The sequence below is a fragment of the Ammospiza caudacuta genome, chromosome 5, assembly GCF_027887145.1.
Source record: "Ammospiza caudacuta isolate bAmmCau1 chromosome 5, bAmmCau1.pri, whole genome shotgun sequence".
Taxonomy (NCBI): domain Eukaryota; kingdom Metazoa; phylum Chordata; class Aves; order Passeriformes; family Passerellidae; genus Ammospiza; species Ammospiza caudacuta.
In genome coordinates, this window is record NC_080597.1 from 74,058,711 (window position 1) to 74,077,747 (window position 19,037).

At 44.9% G+C, this 19,037-nt stretch overlaps 1 protein-coding gene across 1 annotated transcript in view; it reads left to right on the forward strand.

The window, feature by feature from the left end:
- Nucleotides 1-732: 732 nt before the first annotated feature.
- Nucleotides 733-19,037, forward strand: part of SFMBT2 (Scm like with four mbt domains 2) — a 109,845-nt gene continuing 91,540 nt past the window's right edge. Inside the window, exons 1-2 of the mRNA XM_058805530.1 lie at nt 733-861; nt 14,186-14,346. Of these exons, the coding sequence (XP_058661513.1) occupies nt 14,241-14,346 (106 nt within the window). The 5' untranslated portion in view covers nt 733-861; nt 14,186-14,240. The remainder of the gene's footprint in view (nt 862-14,185; nt 14,347-19,037) is intronic.

Below are 19,037 nucleotides of genomic sequence, written 5' to 3' on the forward strand. Positions count from 1 at the left end.
TTTTACATTCCTTCGCCGGCTTTTCGTGATATATTTTATTTATTTTCCGCAACAGGGAATAAATAGGTAATGCCGGAGCCCGGCGGAGCGGAGGGAACGGGCTGGGCTGAGTGATGCGCCGTATTTTTTTTTGCTTTCCCTCTTTTCCCCGTCTTCTTCCCCCATCTCCCTCCCTTGGAAGTTTCTTGGCGACGCGAAACGAGGAGGAAAAGCGAAATAAAAGCTTGTGAGGAAGGCAAGCCGGGAGGCAGCGCTCCGGTGTTAAAGGCTTGGATTTGATGATGTTTTATGGTATTTGATGGTGTTTTATGGTATTTGATGGTATTTGATGGTGTTTTATGGCATTTGATGGTATTTTGTGGCATTTAGGGTGCGGGCGGCCAGCCCTGGATGCCGCTGCATGCTGTCCCGGGTGGGGACAGGGATGGAATCCGCGTGTGGAAGTCGGGATTCCATCCCTGCCCAAATCCCCGGCAGAGGCGCGGCTCAAAGCGCGGAGGCACCGCGGGCGCGGAGCAGCGGGTTGGGATGCGCGCCCGATTATTTTATTATTATTAATTTTTTTTATCCCTTTTCTTGAAACTGCTGAAAAAGGTCAACGAAAGGAGTTGGCTGCTAAATATTAAAAGGGCAAAAAAAAAAAAAAAAAAAAAAAAAAAAGCGAGAAAGAAAGAAAGAAAAAAAAAAAAAAAGCGCCCTAAAAAGAGCGGCAGGCATGCGCACTGCGCGGATGCCATATTGGAAGGAGCCTGCCGCGGGCGCGGGTGCAGGCACGGCCGGGCTCCGCTCCGCGCAGCGCCGCGCACCGCTCCGCGGGGCGAAAACGGGAAAAACACCCCCAAATCACCCAAACTCGCACAGGTAAGGCACGGCTCCCAGCAGCCACCCCTCCCGAACCCTCCCGGCTGGCATTTCCTTTTATTTTATTTATCGCGTTTGGGTGGAGAGGGTCGCTTTCCCCTTTTTACGATGTATTAAAAATTCTTTCCAATTATTATTTTTTTTTTTTTTTAAGCGTTAGAGGTGGGTGTGGGTATTTCATCTGTCCGTTTTGCAGAGGGCGAGCCCGCGGTGGAGTTGTGGAAGTGCCGGGGCTGAGCCCCCGGCCGGGACCGGCGCTCGGAGCGCGGCTGCCGCTGCCCGGCTGCGCCCCGGGAGCTCCGCGCTGCCCCTCGGCTGCATCGAGCTTTTTTACTCGGGAGATCGCGTTTTACATGCTCTCATCTTCTTTTTTCCCTTTCTTTCTTCCCCTCCCTTTCCCCCTTTTTTGCTTTCCCTCCCCTTTTTTGCCTTTCCCCCGCTTTTTTTGCCTTTTTCCCCTTTTTTGCTTTCCCCCCTTTTCTTGCTTTCCCCCACCTTTCTTTTGCTTCCCTCCCTTCTTTTTTTCCCCTTTCTTTTTTTTTTTTTCCCATATGTTTCCCTTTCCCCATCTTTCTTTCCCTTATTTTTCAATATTTTTAAAAAAATTTTTTTAAAGTTACACCTATCTTTTTTCTGCTTCCCTGCCAAACGCTCGTGCGACCTCTTTTCAGATTTACGAGGCTGGTGATGCACACCTCTCGGAAAGAGTTATTTTGGGTGTGCGGGTGGGTTTCTTCTGAATCTGCGGGGGAAAGAACAAGCTGCTGCAGGAGGCGAAAGGGAAGGGGAAAAAAAATAAAAAGAAAAGAAAGGAGAAGAAAGCGATCAGCTGTGCCAAAATGTGCAGCCCTGATCTAGACACATTTTCCCGTAGCGCTCCCGAACTGCGGTAAATGAATATTTATAAAGCTTGTTCAACATGGCGGGTTAAGGTGTCTTCAAAAACTGCAAATAAACATTTTGAGAGGGGGAAAAAGAGGCAAAAGGCGTTTAGTTGAACTCTCTTTTGTTGCTCGGAGAGGTGCGCTGGTGAATTCCTTGCGGAGGGATGAGGATGGGATCCCCAATTCGGGATGCTCCCCCTGCAGGACCCGGCGCTGGGAAAAGCACCGGGGCATTTCTGTGTGCTGGGAATGGATGCGTGGAGTTGGAACCGCGGCCGATTTGCCTTTGAATGCCAAAATCGCAGGCGTGCCGTGAGAGTGGAACAAAAAAAAAAAAAAAAATAAAATAATGCGCCGGGAGACGGAGCGCTGATTTATTTTGCATTAGCTGTAGACATGTCGTGGGATGAGATGTCCTGTTGGAGCTGTCAAACCTTCCTGGGTGCAGGCAGCTGGGGATGGCTGGGGTGGTTTTTTTTTAATTATTTTCGCTTTTTGCATGTTTTTGTTTGGCAAAAAGCCGCTCTGGAATCGCTCCACGCGGAAATTCGGGCGGCAGAGAAGCGAGATGGGCAGTGCGAGCTGCATCTCTTACAGAGAGACCCTGAAAACCCCCGGGGATGGAATCGCAGCTTCTGCAAAGCCAGACAAGGAGTTTGCAGAGAGTTCTCCCGGAGTTGTTTGTGCCCTTCCCGGCTGCCTTTTCCAGATGTATTTTCCAGGGGAGCGGGGAGCGAGGTTGTTACAGAGGCAGGGAAAACTTCCCTGATCCTGTGCAGGGAGCATTTAGGTGCTGCTGCTGTTCCCCCGTGGATGTAAGGTGTTAATTTTGGAGCATCTTGTGTTCTGAAGTGTGGGAGGGGATGGGATGCTCCAGCACCGTGGACTGTCAGTGCCTGGTGTGGATGGAGGATCCAGGGATAATCCAGGAGTGGATGGAGGAGCCAGGGAGAACCAGGAGTGGATGGAGGAGCCAGGGAGGATCCAGGAGTGAATGGAGGAGCCAGGGAGAACCAGGAGTGGATGGAGGAGCCAGGGAGGATCCAGGAGAGGATGGGGAATCCAGGGAGAATCCAGGAGTGGATGGAGGAGCCAGGGAGAACCAGAAGTGAATGGAGGAGCCAGGGAGAATCCAGGAGTGGATGGTTAATCCAGGAGTGAATGGAGGAGCCAGGGAGAATCCAGGAGTGGATGGTTAATCCAGGAGTGGATGGAGGAGCCAGGGAGAATCCAGGAGTGGCTGAGGAGCTGCTCTGCTGCTCATTTCCCGGTGCCTCTTGGAGATGCTGCCCAGAATCTCGCTGTGGTTTTATTTATTTTTGTTTTATTGGTTGGTGATGCTGTTTGCACACCTTGTATTGCAGAGTGAGGTTTCCCATTCCAAAAGGGTTCTGATCCATCAGACCACACATTTCCGCCTCCTTTCTCCAGCCCCTGCCAGGACCAAGCTGGTTCAGGGATCCCTCAAACTCACATTGCAGGGTGCAGTGTTGGGGAAGGGGGGCAGAGGAGAAGATGGGGGTGAAATTGTGATTTCTTGGCAAAAAAGCAGAAAATGGCATTAATTATAAGCAGAGAGGCTTGGAAGGCAGTTATCAAGCTGTGGTGGGATTTGGGTGGCAAAATCCAAGAGCTGCAGTGGGGTTTTCTTTGGGATGGGAAGAGACTGGAAGAACTTTAGAAAGGGAAGGTATCTTCCCTCTCTGCCCCCCATGGATCTCCCCATCCCCAGCTTTGCTGTCCCTTGGACAGAACAGCTTTTCTAAAATCAGTTTGTGCCCCTGGTGTTCTGGGGAAGAAGGTGTGGTAGCAGAGTGATGTGACCTTGTGTCTGAGCAGAGCAGCAGCTTCACCTGGTTGTGTGATGGGGACGTGGAGATGGAGGGGATTTGGAAAGCTCTGTGGAGATCCCACCTTCCCCAAGGAGTTTCTTCTTCTTCTTACACAGAGGAGGGTGCTGGCCAGGATTTAGTGCAATTTGTTTTCCCTCTCTAGAAGCCTTTAGGTGAAAACAAATTTGATTTCCTTTGCTGCTGGTAAAATAAGAACCTGCCTCACCTGCTCTTTCTCTGGGGTTGGAACTGTTGCCTGAGTGAGCAGGGATGCAAGAAGTGGCTTTTTCCCTCCTCTTTTTTTCTTATTTTTTTCCCCTCTCTCCAACAGATTATTTATGAAAGGGAAGAAAATATCCTCACAAGTCTAATAACTTCAGTGCTTATAAAGGATTAGGTCCTAATAACTCCTGTGATAAGATGGAGGCTCGGTGTAATCTGTTACTAAGCGAAAATCTAAAAGCCGTTTAAATAAATGCAGCAAAGAGCTATGGAGAGATCGGTACCTTGTACACAGCAAGGAAATACCTTTTTAATGATTTTTAAGGGGTGCATAGGGTAGTGGGACAGTAAATACATTATGAGCAAGGCAGTATAATTTCAGTTCCGTATTGAGAAAACGTTTGCAAATATTCAACAGATGTTACATGTGACAGAGGTGGAGAGTGTGTTTTGCACAGATGTAGGAACATCTGCAGAAGACAGTATACAGTTATATAGCTGTGATTATGAGTGATAATTGCCTGGCTGGACAGGCAGTTGATGTTTTAATGAAGCATTTATTAAAACTTTATGGAAGTGTTTCTAGAAATAGGGTAAACACCACAACTGCTGACACTTTGGACTGGGGATGCTTTTCACTCACTCCTGGTTTGTTCTGTGCTGAGTTGGTGTATTTTGGGTCACTGCTTCTGGCCTTTCAGAGCCATGGGATGCTGCTCTCAGATGAGTGAGGGGATGTGATGTTGACTTTAGTGAAGAACAGGACATGGTAGAGAAGGTGCCACCTTATTTGTCCAGCAGATTTTGGGGAGAAATTCTTTATTGTGAGGGTGGTGAGGCCCTGGCACAGGTGTCCAGAGCAGCTGTGGCTGCCCCTGGATCCCTGAAAGTGTCCAAGGCTGTCCAGGTTGGACAGGGCTTGGAGCCACTTGGGATGGTGGAAGGTGTCCCTGCCCATGGCAGGCAGTGGAATGAGATGATCTTCAAGGTCCCTTCCAGCTCAAACCATTCTGTGTTTCTGTGAGTTTTCAGGGGCATTTCACTGCTTAAATTCATCTTGGTGTGGGGTAAGCAGAGGCATGGAGAGCATCTGAGGGGGTCTACAAGGAGTGAAGGAGGTGGCTTGTCCCTGACTGTGTCCAAGTGATCAAATAAAGGAGTTGTGAAAAACCCCAGAACTTGTGACAAACAGCCAAAACTTGAAGCAGAGGAGCCAGGGGTGTGTTCATGAGGGTTCACAAAAAAAATTAATGTGGTGACCACAGGGTCCATGCTTTAGATGACCTGAAGGTGTCAGAAGTATTTTATTACTATAAATATTGATGCAGAGTCTATCAGCTGGTGCAGCAGGGCCCTCAATGCTGAAAATGAAATGCTCTTGGTAATAGTGATGCCACCTGTAAATACGAGTTCTGTTATTGTAACATCTGCCCCTAGGAGCAGTTTTTTTGGGATTAGAGTTGCTGATGGTACCTTGTCAATATTTAAAACTCATCATTTGAAATTGTTGATCATGACAGACCCTGTTGAAACCTGTCAAATCCATCCTACTTTTTTTTTTGTTTTTTGCCAAAAGATTTCTCTTTCCTTTATTTTCTGTGTCTTTTTAAGCCACTCCTACAGTGGTTAAAAAAGTTGGAGTTGCAAAATAAGGAAATACAGAAATAAGAGCGAAGATTTCTCCACTGACATTTAAAAAACTCCTGAAAAAGTTTATTTTGAGATTGGCCTTTTGTAAGACCTCAACAAAGCATTTTTGTGAAGGCTGATTTGGAAAATGTGTTCACAGTTACTCCCATTTCTATGAATCACAAGTGATGATCTAAAATAAAATAGTAATAAAAAGAAAGAAAAAAAAGCCTAAAACCAAGCAGCTCTTGACAGCTGACCCAGAGATCAGTTCTGAGTAGGTGTGAGGCTTAAAAAAAAGTATGTGCAGAATCCTGGCTATTTTTACTCCCAATTCCTGCTTTCATGACTAATACTCTAAGCATCACTGGGTGGCTTGTGCAAAAGAGCCTTATTTCCTTGGGTAAAGATCTGAGACCCAATTTGAATAAAAGTTAATTAGAAAGTCTTGCATTTATTTGCTTGGCAAGGAAGTGGAATTCCCTCCTAAAATCCAGGAGGTGACATTCTGCCTTCCCCTGATGTCTAGATCAGACAAGACAACCACAGGCTGAGGATCCTTAAAGTCTAAAGGGTTATAAGTGGTTTTTTGGGTAGAAAGCCATAAGTTCTCCTAGGTGCATCAAAAATACACCTTTAAAGAAAGTTCAGGAAAAAGCAAAAGTTAAGTGTTTCTTGGAAGGTGTTTTTGCCATGGGAGCTCAGTGCCAGTGTCAGATCAGGCTCCATGATGCTTTGTTGGGATGGTGCTGGGGCATTAAACCTGGGTGTTTTGCAGGAGTCCTCATGTTCACGTGAAAGGGAATCCAGTTTGTTTTACCTTGGAGAAATGGAGTGGAATTAGCTCTGTAAATGTGACTTGTAGGAGTCTATGAGTTAAAATTCCTTGTGCAGTGTGGTTCTGGTGGACCTTGGCAGGGCTGTGCTGGCTGCTCTCACATGTGCTTGGCAAAGGGAAGGGTTCTCCTATTCCTCTGAGATGGCTGGAGATGGTTGTGAGGGCTGCATCTTCTTTCAATTTTCCTTGTTTTGGCAGATCCTGCCAATCAGTGAAGCTGCTTCTGGATGTGAAGCACCCACAGGGATGTGAGTGTGTGTAGGACTGAGCCCAAGTGCTGATCAGCTGTGCTGTTTAAATGAGCCAAACACTGCCAAGATGTAAAATGTCTTTTTTTTTTTTTTTTTTTTTTTTCCTAAAAAGTGTTGGAATCAGGTGGCAGATGTTTACTGGATTCTGCTTTGCATCTTTTATTTTTTTCTTCTTTTTTGAGAATGACTCTGACTGGTGCAATGACATAGAAGGCAGAACTGATTGCCCTGGACAATGGGAGTTTGGTTGATGAGGGACTTCTGAATTGGGCTCTAAATTAAGTCTGTGAAAACAGTGTTTTGTGTTTCCTGCTGGGTGACTTCTGTCTCTGGGCTGATTGGTGCCACTCAGGGGGTCTGACTGATTAATTTGGTCCATGTGGCTGCTGCTCTGACGTGATCAGCATCACTTGGTGGGGGCTGGAAATCCCTGATCTTTGAGGTCCTTCCCAGCCCACTCCACTGAGTTCTGTGATATTGCCTAACAAGATGAAGTGTCTCAGGATGCTCAAGCAGCTCTGTGTCTTCAAGTTATCCATCTCAAATTCTTCCTGGTTTCAGCTCAGTTTCAAACACAGAGGAGGGAGAGGACATGTTTGTTGCTGTGCTTCTTCCTTGCAGTTCCTTTTTCTTGTTATAAAGGGCATTTTCCTGTTATCAAGGACATTCTCCCAATCTTCTTCACAGCCCTGCTTCACCTGAGAGATTTAGAAGATGCCCAGATTTAAATATGCCACATTTCCAAGTAGTTGGTGTATGTTGGGTGCTTAGCATGGGTAGAAGTGCTCTACCAAAGTGGGGGGCAACATCATGGAAATTGCCTGTTGAGTCATGAAGGAGGTGCAGACACCTGTGAGGTGACAGAACAGCTGGAAACAGGAATGATTAGTGGGTGGTGGCCTCCCTGTCCTTGGGAGACATGCTTTGTGGGGTGCTGAAGGTGGGCATGTCCAGGGTAACCAGGGCTAGTGGCAGGAGTACAGGTGGGGCAGCAGTGCCCCCTTGCCCTGCCTATAAAATGTCCAGCTCACTCAGGAGAAGGAAAATTGAATGAAAAAGTGCTTTAATTTTTGAGGTCTGATCTAATCCTCAGAGAAGTCTGTGGCAGGTTTTGGCTTGAAGTCCATCTCTAGGTCCTTAGGTTTTATTCACACACAGGACAGTTAAGAGGGTAATGCGTACCCAAGCCTCAGTGTCTGCCTGTCATCTCTCTCTCTTTCTTTTAATACTGCAGGGCTTGTTGCTGTAAACAAGTTAACAGTCCCTAATTAGGTTCATTTTACTTTCTGTTATCTTATCTTACTACCATTTATCTCTGTGTGTATCCTGCACTCAGGAGTGTGCCAGGTAGAGAAAATTGCTTTGTGGAACAGGTTTGTCTCTGTTGGCATCAGAAGTGTGAAACTTTTGGCACCAGTGCAAGGAGAGAGGAGAGCAGGGACCAGCTGAGTTACAGAGGCTGCCACCTCTTTGCACAATCCCTTTTTCAGAGAAGTTTGGTTCCTTTTCTTCTCTGACTTTGAGATGGACAATCCAGACCATCCCTGCTCTGGTGGTTCCCTAATTTCCTGGTTTTACATGTTTTCCCTCCCATTTTTACATGTTTTCCCTGCTCATTTATTTTCTCTGCTGCACAAATGCTGACTTCAAGAGCAGAAGGATGCGTGAGTGGCTGGAGCAGGGGGACTGAGGGGACTTGGACTGATCATCCCTTAACCCAGGGCAGGATTAACTCTACTAAGAGTTAATTAACATCCTAACTCCTCCAAAAAGCAGAGCTCTGTGCCCTTCCCACAGTGTATCCCACTTCTTCACCAAATTCATGATAAGTGATTTCTTCTCTTGCCCAAATCTTGTCCCCTCCCTGCAGTTTCAACCAAGCTGCTTTCTTCAATCCAGGAAGAACATGGAGAACAGATTATGTTCTTTCCCCATTCAGATGTTTTTTATGTATTTGAATATTGTGAACATTCCTGGTTCTCCAGAGTACATGGGATTTGTTTCTTCCACCCCAGAGTGCAACACAGAGCTGTTCAAAGCAGCAAATTTCCCTTATTAAAATCCTGTGGGGTCTTCAATATGAAAGAGAAATTGTCAGTTGATATAAGTGAAAACATTTGGGGGAGGGGAGCTCTCAGATAAATAATAAAAAAACCCCTGGATCATGTCCCACAGGGATGAGATCTCCTTCATCCTGCTCCACAAACAGCACCAGGACCACCTGGAATCTGATGTGTCCCTCTGCCCATGGCACCAGGGCTGGAACCAGGTGATCTTTATGGCCTCTTCCTACCCAAACAATCCTGTGACTGATGCAGCTTGTCTGCTGGGAAATTTGGGTATTTAAAACATTAGCAGGTGCTGTGCAAGAGCAGGAACCCCCTGAGGGTTGTTCATCTCATTGGAATTGCAGGTGTCTGAAATTAAGGCAGTCATCCTTTGGATGTGATTTCTCTTGGCTTGGTTTAGGCTGGGTATTTGGAAAAGGTTCTTCCTCCAGAGGATGGTTTGTGGTGATGGTCCCAGGATGAGGGAAGAGATGAGAATCTTAAGTCTATGTTTCAGAAAGTTGATTTATTATTAATTATTAAAATTATATATTATTATATATAATTATAATTGTATATAATAAAATATATAAAAATTATATATATTTATTATATATTTTATTAAAATAAAATTATATCTTTTATGATATATTAAAATTATATATATTTAGTATACTAAAACTATACTAAAAGAATAGAAGAAAAGGTTTCATCAGAAGGAAAAGAAAGGCATGGAAAAGAATGATAAAATCTTGTGACTGCTCAGTCCCAACACAGCTGGACCTGCAATTGGTCATCAAGTAGAAACAACTCACATGGACCAATCAAAGATGCACCTGTTGCATTTCACAGCAGCAGATAATCATTGTTTTTCTTTTCCTCTGAGACTTCTCAGCTTCTCAGGAGAAAAAATCCTAGCAAGGGATGTTTCAGAAAATACGTCCATGACAGAGATTGAGCACTGGAACAGGCTCCCCAGGGAATTGGTCTGTCCTGGTTTAGGGCAAATTTGGGAGAAAACCTCCAAAGGGGAGCCCTCCAGAAAGCAAACCCACACAGCCCCTGCTCCCAACTGGGTCAGGAAGGATTCCTCAGAGAGAAGTGGAAAGGATCTGTTTATTTAACAGGCACGGCACCCCCCAGCACACAGAATGAACAATACCAGGTGACACCACTCTTTCACTGCTCCGAAAAGATGACAAATTCAGAAAGTCTCTCTGGGGGTGCTCGCTCTGTTCTCAGTCCCTCTGGCACTGAGGCAGCTGCTGCCCAGAGTAGGCCCCAGTAGGCCACAGTGTGCAAACTCTCGGTGTTTGCCAGGCCCCAGTCCAGAGCAGGTTTGAGAAGGTCCAAAAAAAGAAAAGGAGAAACACTCCAGGAAGAAATTTGGGCTGTTCAGCTAAACTAACTAATGAGCAGAAGCAAGAGCAAAGCAAAAAGCCCAGAAAAAAGCAGAAGCAGCACCATCTACTGCCCCATCTGTGTGTCCCTCCAGCCGTGGTGGAGCAGCTAATAACAAAACCAAAACAAAACATTCGCTGTTCAGAGCCAGTCTTGAAGGCACAGAACACAATATCCAGCATAAACAGAACACACAAATGGGGATACAAGCATCATAACGTCATCCTAGGACATGGTCACAGCACCAAGCCTGACAGAGACCGTAGAGTGTTCGGACAACACTCAGGCACGTGGTAGGATTGTTGGGGTTGTCTTCTGCAGGGCCAGGAGCTGGACTTTGATGGTTCTGGTAAGTCCTTTCCAACTCAGGACATTCTGTAATTCCCTGGCCCTGCTGCCACTCTCAGGTTTCGCCGTGCTGCGAGGTGGGACCATCTCCGGTCAGTGCCCCTTGCTGGGTTTTGGAGGGGCCAGAATCAGTCCCAGATCACTGGGAAAGCAATGAAATTTATTTCTCCATCATTCAGGACTCAGCATTGCATTGGCACACCTGGTTCACTCTTCAGGCTAGAGGTTTCAGGGATTCAGCATCTTTCCTTTCTTCTTGTGTCAATCCCGATTAACCAAGCATGCATTGGAGGGAGAAAATGAGTTTTTCAGGAGTAGTTTTAAGGAGGAGCCCTAGGGGTGCTGGATTTGTGTGTGGGTAAGAAACCTCTCCCTACAGATGATCGCTCCAAAGGAAGAAAACCAGGATGGAGCTGACAGGAGATGAGAAGTGTAAAATGGTGTGAGGAAGCCAATGCTGTGCTTGTACAAAGAGCCAATATTGATACAGATGACAGGGCAGGGCTGAGACTGACAGCCGTGGGAAGGAGGAAATAAAAGAGATTCTTCATTATATTGCCTGCCTTTTCCTGCCTGTGAGTTAAGAGCCTGGATCTGAATTAAATACCAAGGGAATGGGAGCTGCGTGGGGGGAAGAATCGGCTCAGTCTGAGCCACCACTGTGCAGAAACAATGAGCAAGGGATCTGAAACCAGGGAATTTCCCCCTCCCTGCTCATTCAAATGCATTTCATAGGATTTTTCCTTTGTGCTCCTGCCTGGTGTAATGTCACCTTGAGCCTCTTCTGGTGCTGTTTCCCATCACCTTGTTCCCAGCAAACCTTGATTTGGTTTACAGTGGATTTCACTGGGAGTACAGTGGTGTGTGCTGCTGGTGTAATGTGTTGTGCTACTGTTAACAGGATGGCTGGGGACTCTGTTTGAAGTGTTAATTAGCAGCAATTAATAAGAAGTGAAAAATTAATACCCTGTGTCAGCTTTCTTTGCTAGTTAGTAATACCAACACTAAAGCTCAGTGCTGTTTTGAGGCTGGTGTTTGCATAAGAGTTTGGTCTTGTTGTCACATGCTGTTGGGAAAATACTGAAGTGCTCTCCTGCCATAACTGGTAAACTTGTTATTCCCAAAATAAACCAAGTAATGGCCTCTAATAGATCCAGTTTCCTTGGGACATGGATGCTCTCAACATGACATTTCAAAACCAGTAAATTGTCCATAGCTTAAGCAAAAAACACATAAAAATAGAGTTTAAAACCCCAAAAATGTTGATGATGTTGCTGAATGTGCCTCAGAGATTCTGTATTTCCCCCTTTTAATTCAAGTGGGCTCAAAGCCCAGTCCCACATGGGGCCACTGAGGATGGGTCCCAGTTGTGTTGCTGACACCTTGGGCAGGTTCCTGCTGATTTGCCTGTCCACTTTCCATTTCTGATGGCAAATTCCATGATCCAGGGGTTTGAGTCCCTCCCATGGCTCTGGTGGCAGATTTGGGCTGTGTAAAAAAAAAAAGAGGCAAATACTGTTGTTGTCTGATTGGGCACCTTCAGCTTTTTGTCAGCTCATAACTCTGTTTTATCAGCATCATAGAAGCATCACAAGATTTAACTACAATACTGAGAGGATTATGTTTCTTCTTGGTATTTATATTGTTAACCCTGAGCTCTCTTTAAGATGATGGATTTGTTGTGTTTAAATTGAAGCTTCTTTTTCTCTCCATTCTTTGAATTTTTTTTTTGTTAGACCCAGACTATCTTCAATCCTTGTCTGGTCCCTGGCAAAAATTAAAACAGCCACATCCCCCCAAGGTTTAGCTTCAGCTGGCATCTCCCCTCCTCTGACATTTAACAAGCTTGATGTAAAGTCCTGATACTTAGCTAATTTATTATTAATGATATTTACGGAAGTGTCTCTATCAAAGGAGAAGTGGTTTTTTTTTTTTGACTTTCAGTAAACTGACTGCTTCTAGTTTCATGGTTAATTGAAACTTAATATACACTGGGGATGAGTGATGTGTATGTTCAGAGGTTAGCTGCACTCTAATATTGGAGTCTATAATACACTTAAGTCATTAGCAAGTCTCATGTCAACAAAGAATAAAGATGTAGTGCAGTGGCAGTGGGAAAAGGGTCATATTTGGGGAGTATTTCAGATTTGCTGAGCACTCTGTGAGCACACCAACAACCATATTGCTCTGAGCTGGGTTATGATCTTCATTTTTTAAAATACTCCTTTTTCTTTCATTAGCAGATTCCTTTGGGGTGGGGAATAAAAATTTCTAACTTTGCCTGAACAATCTTTGGTGGGGGTAGAATCACCTGCCTTGGTAATTTGCTTTCACCAGTGGTTTTTTTGTGAAACAGCCATGGTTTTTGCAGGTTTTAATTGCAGCTCCAGCAGACATTCCCACCATGGTCCAGCTGATGGATATGAGACACTTGACATGCTCCTCATCTTTTTCAGTTCTGATATAACTGCTCACACACGTCCATTTCTTCTTTTAAATTGCCACAGGAGCTGCCTTAAAAACTGGGAGTGAGAAATCCACAGCAGAACACTCTCCTCCTTTCTATTTTACAACCATCATATCTAGTCTTCTAGAATATGCCTCCAGAGTAGTAAAAGTTGAAAAAATCCCATCTATTTTTACAATCTTATTACATCCTGCTTTGCCTGGCCCGTGGCTGTAAACTTCTTTCCTACTTTTAGTCACACATTTTGCAGAGCATTTGGCACAGTCCTCTCTTGTCATGCAGGGTTTGGAGGCTCCTCTAATAAAATAAGCAGGACCAGATCTCCCCATCAGATATTCTGGCCACACACCTTCCCTGCTGCCTGGCTTGGCTTTAGCATATCTTGTGTGAATAGCTGCTTCCCTCTGTGCCCATAACCCCAGCTCTGCTTTCTCTTTTTCAGTTCTCCTTTGACACCTCGTAATTCATCAGCATCTTGGAGTTTTACTGAAAAGCTCACTCTGGAGTTGTTTTTAATCTGCTCCTAAAGGTGTATCCTGGGGTGTTGCTTGTCTGGTGTGGCTGGAAATACAGTTCTCATTTAGTCTCATGCAAGATCTGAGCATTGTGCCCTTCCTCATACTGCTTTTCATTTCTGTGTGCTTTTACTCCACTTTGAGTTTACTGTGGTCACTCCTGCTAGAAGAAACTCTTCTGCTAACACAACCCAATTTAAAATAAGCTACTATTTCCTGCCCTGCATGTTAAAACTGGTACAGTTACCTTAGCTCAGTCCTCACTCAATAAATAGCCAGCACTATTACATGAAGGTGTCTGCACTTTGCATGCTCAGTTTTATTTTCTAGAGTTACTCCAGTCTCTCATGAGTATTTCACTTCAGTGTTTCCTCTGTTTCATTATCACAGATCTCCCTCTTTGGAAGTTTGAATATTTATGGAGTGAGATATAGTGTTAGTTATTAAAATGCTGGAAATCAAGGGCTGAAATGGCTGGAAGATGGTGGAGATGTTTTTTTAGCATGGGTTGTGCTGCCTTGTGGGTTCATCCTTCTCTCTCTGTTGGTGAGCTGGAGGGAACCTTGAGGTGTGAAGCCTCTGGATGCTGTTCATTACCTTATTATCTTCTCTCTTGTCATTAATTTTGCTGTTGCTCGTATGATATTATTGCCACTAAGGTCCTTAGTTGTGGTTTTCATCCAACCCCAGCTTCAGGCTGGAAACAAGAGCAGGATGGAAGGGGCACCATCAGAGGGTCACAGAATTATTTAGGTTGTAAAAGACCTCTGAGATCTTTCATTCCAACTGTATCAAGATGGGGTGATGTGAAAAGAGTGGGGAAAGGCTGAGGGAATGGGTTGGTGTACCATAAATCACTCATTGCTTTTTTTCCAGATTTTCCTTCCAGCTTGTCCTCTGTGCTGCAGGATGAATTAGGAAGGCCAAGCCTGTTCCTCTGAGCCATGGAGACCAGGGCATCCTTCATTGCCAGCATGAAAGAGACCCAGCAGCTCTCCCCAGAGCAGGATCCCAGCCCAGCCAATGGTGATGGGGAGCACTTTGATTCAGGTGAGTGTGGGGTCCCAGTTGTGGGTGTCTCTGGGTCTGGATTGAAGGCACTTGAGATGGCAGTTCATGTTCAGACTCAGGTGTTTATTATTTCTTATCAGTAAAACAGTCTCACTACTGTGAGTTTTGCAGCTTTTCATTAGAAGGCACAAAATGGCAACAATCTCTTGTTACAAGGGCTTTTAAGACTGAACTGTCCAATTAAGAGCTGACACCTGGATTATTTTCCCTTTTAACCCAATAACTGATCCCACAGAGCTGCAATGGGGACTTTTCTGCCCAACTACAAAACACCACCCAAACCCATGGAGAAGGAGGAACAAGCAGCATGAAGGAGAAACCCAGGATGACACCCTGTGCCCTCCATCTTGCTTCCATCCACAACACACTAAAAATCCCAAAACCTCAATTTCGCACCAAGTGATACACCTACACTGCTCTCTATAATCTATTGCACACTTTTGTGGATTCCAGTCTATCTTGAAGTCTGGGAAACTTTCTCCATGAATGGGGGTCAGAGTCAGTGCTGCCCTGGGGGTCAGGGCACCCCAGAGCAGACAGAGGAATATTCCCTGTGCCCTGGGTTTCCACAGCTGAGCTGCCACACTCCTCACTGCTGCAGCTCCTTGCAGGTAGATCTGGGAGCCAGGGAGGTATTGGGAATGGTTGTACAGCTCCAAGCCCTTTTTTGGGTCTTAAGATTGGACTGTGTCCTGTGATTGATGGGCAATAAAAGTTTTTCCTCTTCTGGACCTCATTTGCAGTATCAGCTATTCAAAATTTAAACAAACAGCCATGGAAAACCTTTCCCAAGGCAGCATATTGTGTTCTCCCAGCTTCCCCACAATTTTGTATCCTGTTGAAATTTTGTGGTAAAGAGAGACAGAACAAACATTCAGAAAATATCCTGTTTCCACTTCTATCCAACAACGTCAAGAACACCCCCAACTCAATTACAAACACAGTCCAAACCTCCTTCTTAATCAGCCTAATCCCAATAACAATCTACATCCACTCCAGAACAGTGGATGTAGATAAATTTACAGCATTTGTCCTTTGTTTTGAGCTTTCCCCTCATTTCCTTCACTATTTTTTGGAGTGCTTCAGGTGAGAAAGTTTCACAAACACTGAGGAGAGGAGAGCTGGTCCCATATTGTCCTTGTGCTCATGACTGGATGCTTTGTAATGCTCTGGGATGGGCTCCTGAAGGTGTCAGGATCTGCTGTGCTAAATTTGGGTGTTCTATGAAGCAGAAAAGTAAATGCTTCATTCTGGTGATTTTTGATGGAATCAGGTGCTTTAGCTTCCCACATCCAGCCAAAGCAGGAGGAGACTGTGTCATATGATGGAAAAGTACATTATGGCTAGACCTAACCTACTTTCTTTCTGAAGCCAAGCTTTTCCCTGCTTCTCCCTCAGCAGGTCAGAAATTTGGGCACTCAGCCTTCAGTTTCCTCACATCTTGTAGCAGCTCAGTGGTTTTCCTATTTCCTTGGACACCAGATCCTTGGATTTCCAGAGTGGACACATCTGGGTTGGTCTGGTCCCCACTGGATCTATTTTTATCTACTTTTATCTATTTTTATCTATTTTTATCTATTTTTATCTATTTTGATAGATAGGAATCTCTAAGGCGAGATTCAGTTGGCCAACCATAGACTTTTTTTGGGAATGAGGAGAACTGGCCTGCAATGCCTAAATTTTGGTGGGGATAAGGATTTTGATGGCTTTCCCAAGGCTGTGCCAGAGGTTTGTGGTTGATCAGGTGTCTGTGTGTCTCCCCACACCTGTTGTGGGAGCATTTCAGTGCTCTGTTCACTCAAAAAGTCATGTATGTGTATCTAGGTGCTATAAATAAGATGTCTAAGCAATTTGCCTTAAATACTTTCTCCTACAGTGAAGCCTGAGGGGAAAAAAAATTAAAAAATCAGTGTTTCTGGTGCCAAAGGGTTTGGGTCTTTTATACCTTTTCTTTTCCATAGCTGAACGTTCCAGGGGGCTGTTAACAGCTGGAGCAGTTGCATTTTTATAATGTCAATGCATGAGCACTTTAAAGCCATTGAGAGGCTCTCAGATAATGACTTGTTGATTTTATTTGTCATCCTGGGCTTGTTTATACATCACCGTATTGTAAAGCAGCCAGCCTTGACTCTTTCATTAAGAAAAAGCTCTGGACCTAAGTGCCAATAATTGGAAAGGGAGCTGGTATGTAAAACCAGTTTAATGGCAGATTTATCACCTTTCAGGGTGTCCTGTGCTCCTCAGCAGTTGGGTTTTTTTTGTGATGGATGAGGAGGTTGGTGTGCAGCCTGTGGGTGGTGTTGGGTCCTTTGGGCTGGTCCCATCCCTGTGTCTGCTCTGCCAGAATTCCAGCAGGGAACCAAGTCCATTGAAAAACCATTTTAGAAAACATACAGTCCCTTCAGAATCCCTTGTGGTGAAATGAAGCAAAATAAACCAGTGATGCTGTGATAAATGAGTACTCTGACATTATTTTTACAGACCTTGTAAAAGTAATTTCCTGATAAAGTCTGCAGATAAAGCCTGGTGGAGGAGCCAGGCTGGTGATGTGTCAGAGAGGAATGAGTTGACAGCGAGGGAAGGCTGCAGCTCTCACTCTGCCTTGCCTCTGGGCCTTATAAAACCTCTTTATTTGGGTTTGGAAAGGAGAGATCTGGGTGGTATTTTGTTAAACAGGTGGTGGGGGGAGTTTTGCTGGGCAGGATGTGAAATAACCTTCCAGTGAGAGTCTCTGTGGCAGAGCAGGTCAGGTGTGATGGTGTTCACAGGGGTCTGAGGGTGAGGGAAGAGATGAGGATCTGACTCCATGTTTCAGGAGGCTGATTTATTATTTTATGATATATACTACATTACAACTATACTAAAAGAACAGAAGAAAGGATTTCATCAGAAGACTAGCTAAGAATAGAAAAAGAAAGAATGAATAACAAAGGTTTGTGTCTCGGACTCTCTGTCCGAGCCAGCTGACTGTGATTGGCCATTAATTAGAAACAACATGGGCCAAAGATCCACTGTCGCAGACAACTTTTATAAAAAAACCCTTTCCTTAGGATTTTTCCTCCTGAGAATCTGAGAGGCCTCAGGAACAAAATGTAATCAATGATTATCTGCTGCTGTGGAATGCAACAGGTGGATGGATCTTTGATTGCCCCATCTTGGATGTTTCTAATTAATGGCCAATTACAGTCAGCTGGCTCAGCTCTCTGTCCGAGCCACAAACCTTTGTTATTCATTCTTTCCTATTCTTAGCTTAGCTACCCTTCTGAGATGAAACCTTTTCTTCTATTCTTTTAGTATAGTTTTAATGTAATATATATCATAAAATAATAAATCAGCCTTCTGAAACATGGAGTCAGATCCTCATCTCTTCCCTCAACATAAGACCCCTGTGAACATGGTCACAATCCTCCTGTTGCATTCCACAGCAGCAGATAACCATTGTTTACATTTTATTCCTGAGGCCTCTCAGCTTCTCAGGAGGAAAAATCCTAAGGAAAGGATTTTTCATATTAACCCTGTGACAGTCGGGGTTAATAAGGTTGTGAAGGACTTGATGCATCCATAACGAGCATCTATTTATATTTGTTAAAAGCCTTTTTCCAAATTCTGGAGAGGACTCTGACCTGCCTGGAGACTTTGCTCCTTGCAGGGTCTGGGGATGATGCACTGAACTGACTGAAAACCTCTGTGGAATGAATCTTTGCTGTAAGGCTGCTGAGGAGGGCTGGAGAAAAGGAGATATGTGCTAAAGGAGAGACTCACACAGGAATTTAGAGCAAAAACAGGAATAAAAACTGACAGTACACAGATCTGAGGGAAAGGGAAATGCTCTGACATGGAAGTGCCTGACCAGGAGAGCAGAGAGCTGACCTGGAGGTCACAGAATCACAGAATTATTTAGGTTGGAAGAAACCTCTGAGAACTTTGGGTCCAGCCATTCCCCCCGCACTGCCAAGAGCTCACCCTGAGCCATGTCCCCAAGTGCCACATCCCTGTGAATTTTAAATCTGATGGTGACTCCACCACTGCCCTGGGCAGCCTGTTCCAGGTGTCCTGGCCATGTCCTGAGGTGGAGATGCCCTTGGGATTGTTGGAACAGCCCATCCCAACCCCACAGACACAGCTAGCAGGGAGAGATGAGGCACAGGGGATGATGCTCTTCAAGTTTCCATGTCAGGTGCTTCTGACCTTTGGTGGGTTGTGCTCAGGGTAAAAAGTTGTTTTAGCAATTTTAAGCCTGGAATGGATAATCATATTTGCCCATCTCCTGATGGACTTGGTTTTAGAGGCTCAGCCTTTGCAATCTCTGCACACAGCTCTTCTCAGTAACATTAACTCTGCAGGGTTGCAGGCATGAAGGCTGAAAAATATCCCTGTTCATCTAAATTGCCTGCCTGCATGATACAGAATTGTTCCACCGAGCTCCTACCTTGTGGTTAAGTTGTGGCTTATCATTCAGTCAAGGTTGAACAAACCCCTCATTCTGGGTCAGGTATCTCAAGCAGAGCCAGCTTCTGAGCCTGGAGGTTTTTGCAGTGATTGCAAAAAAACAAAATAAAGCCCATTCTTTATTCTGCCATGAATTTGTCTATTTTTGGGTTGTAATCATGCAGTTGGGTTATTTCTTGTTGTGTTGGAGAGTCATCTGGTAGCCTCTTTATCACTGGAGT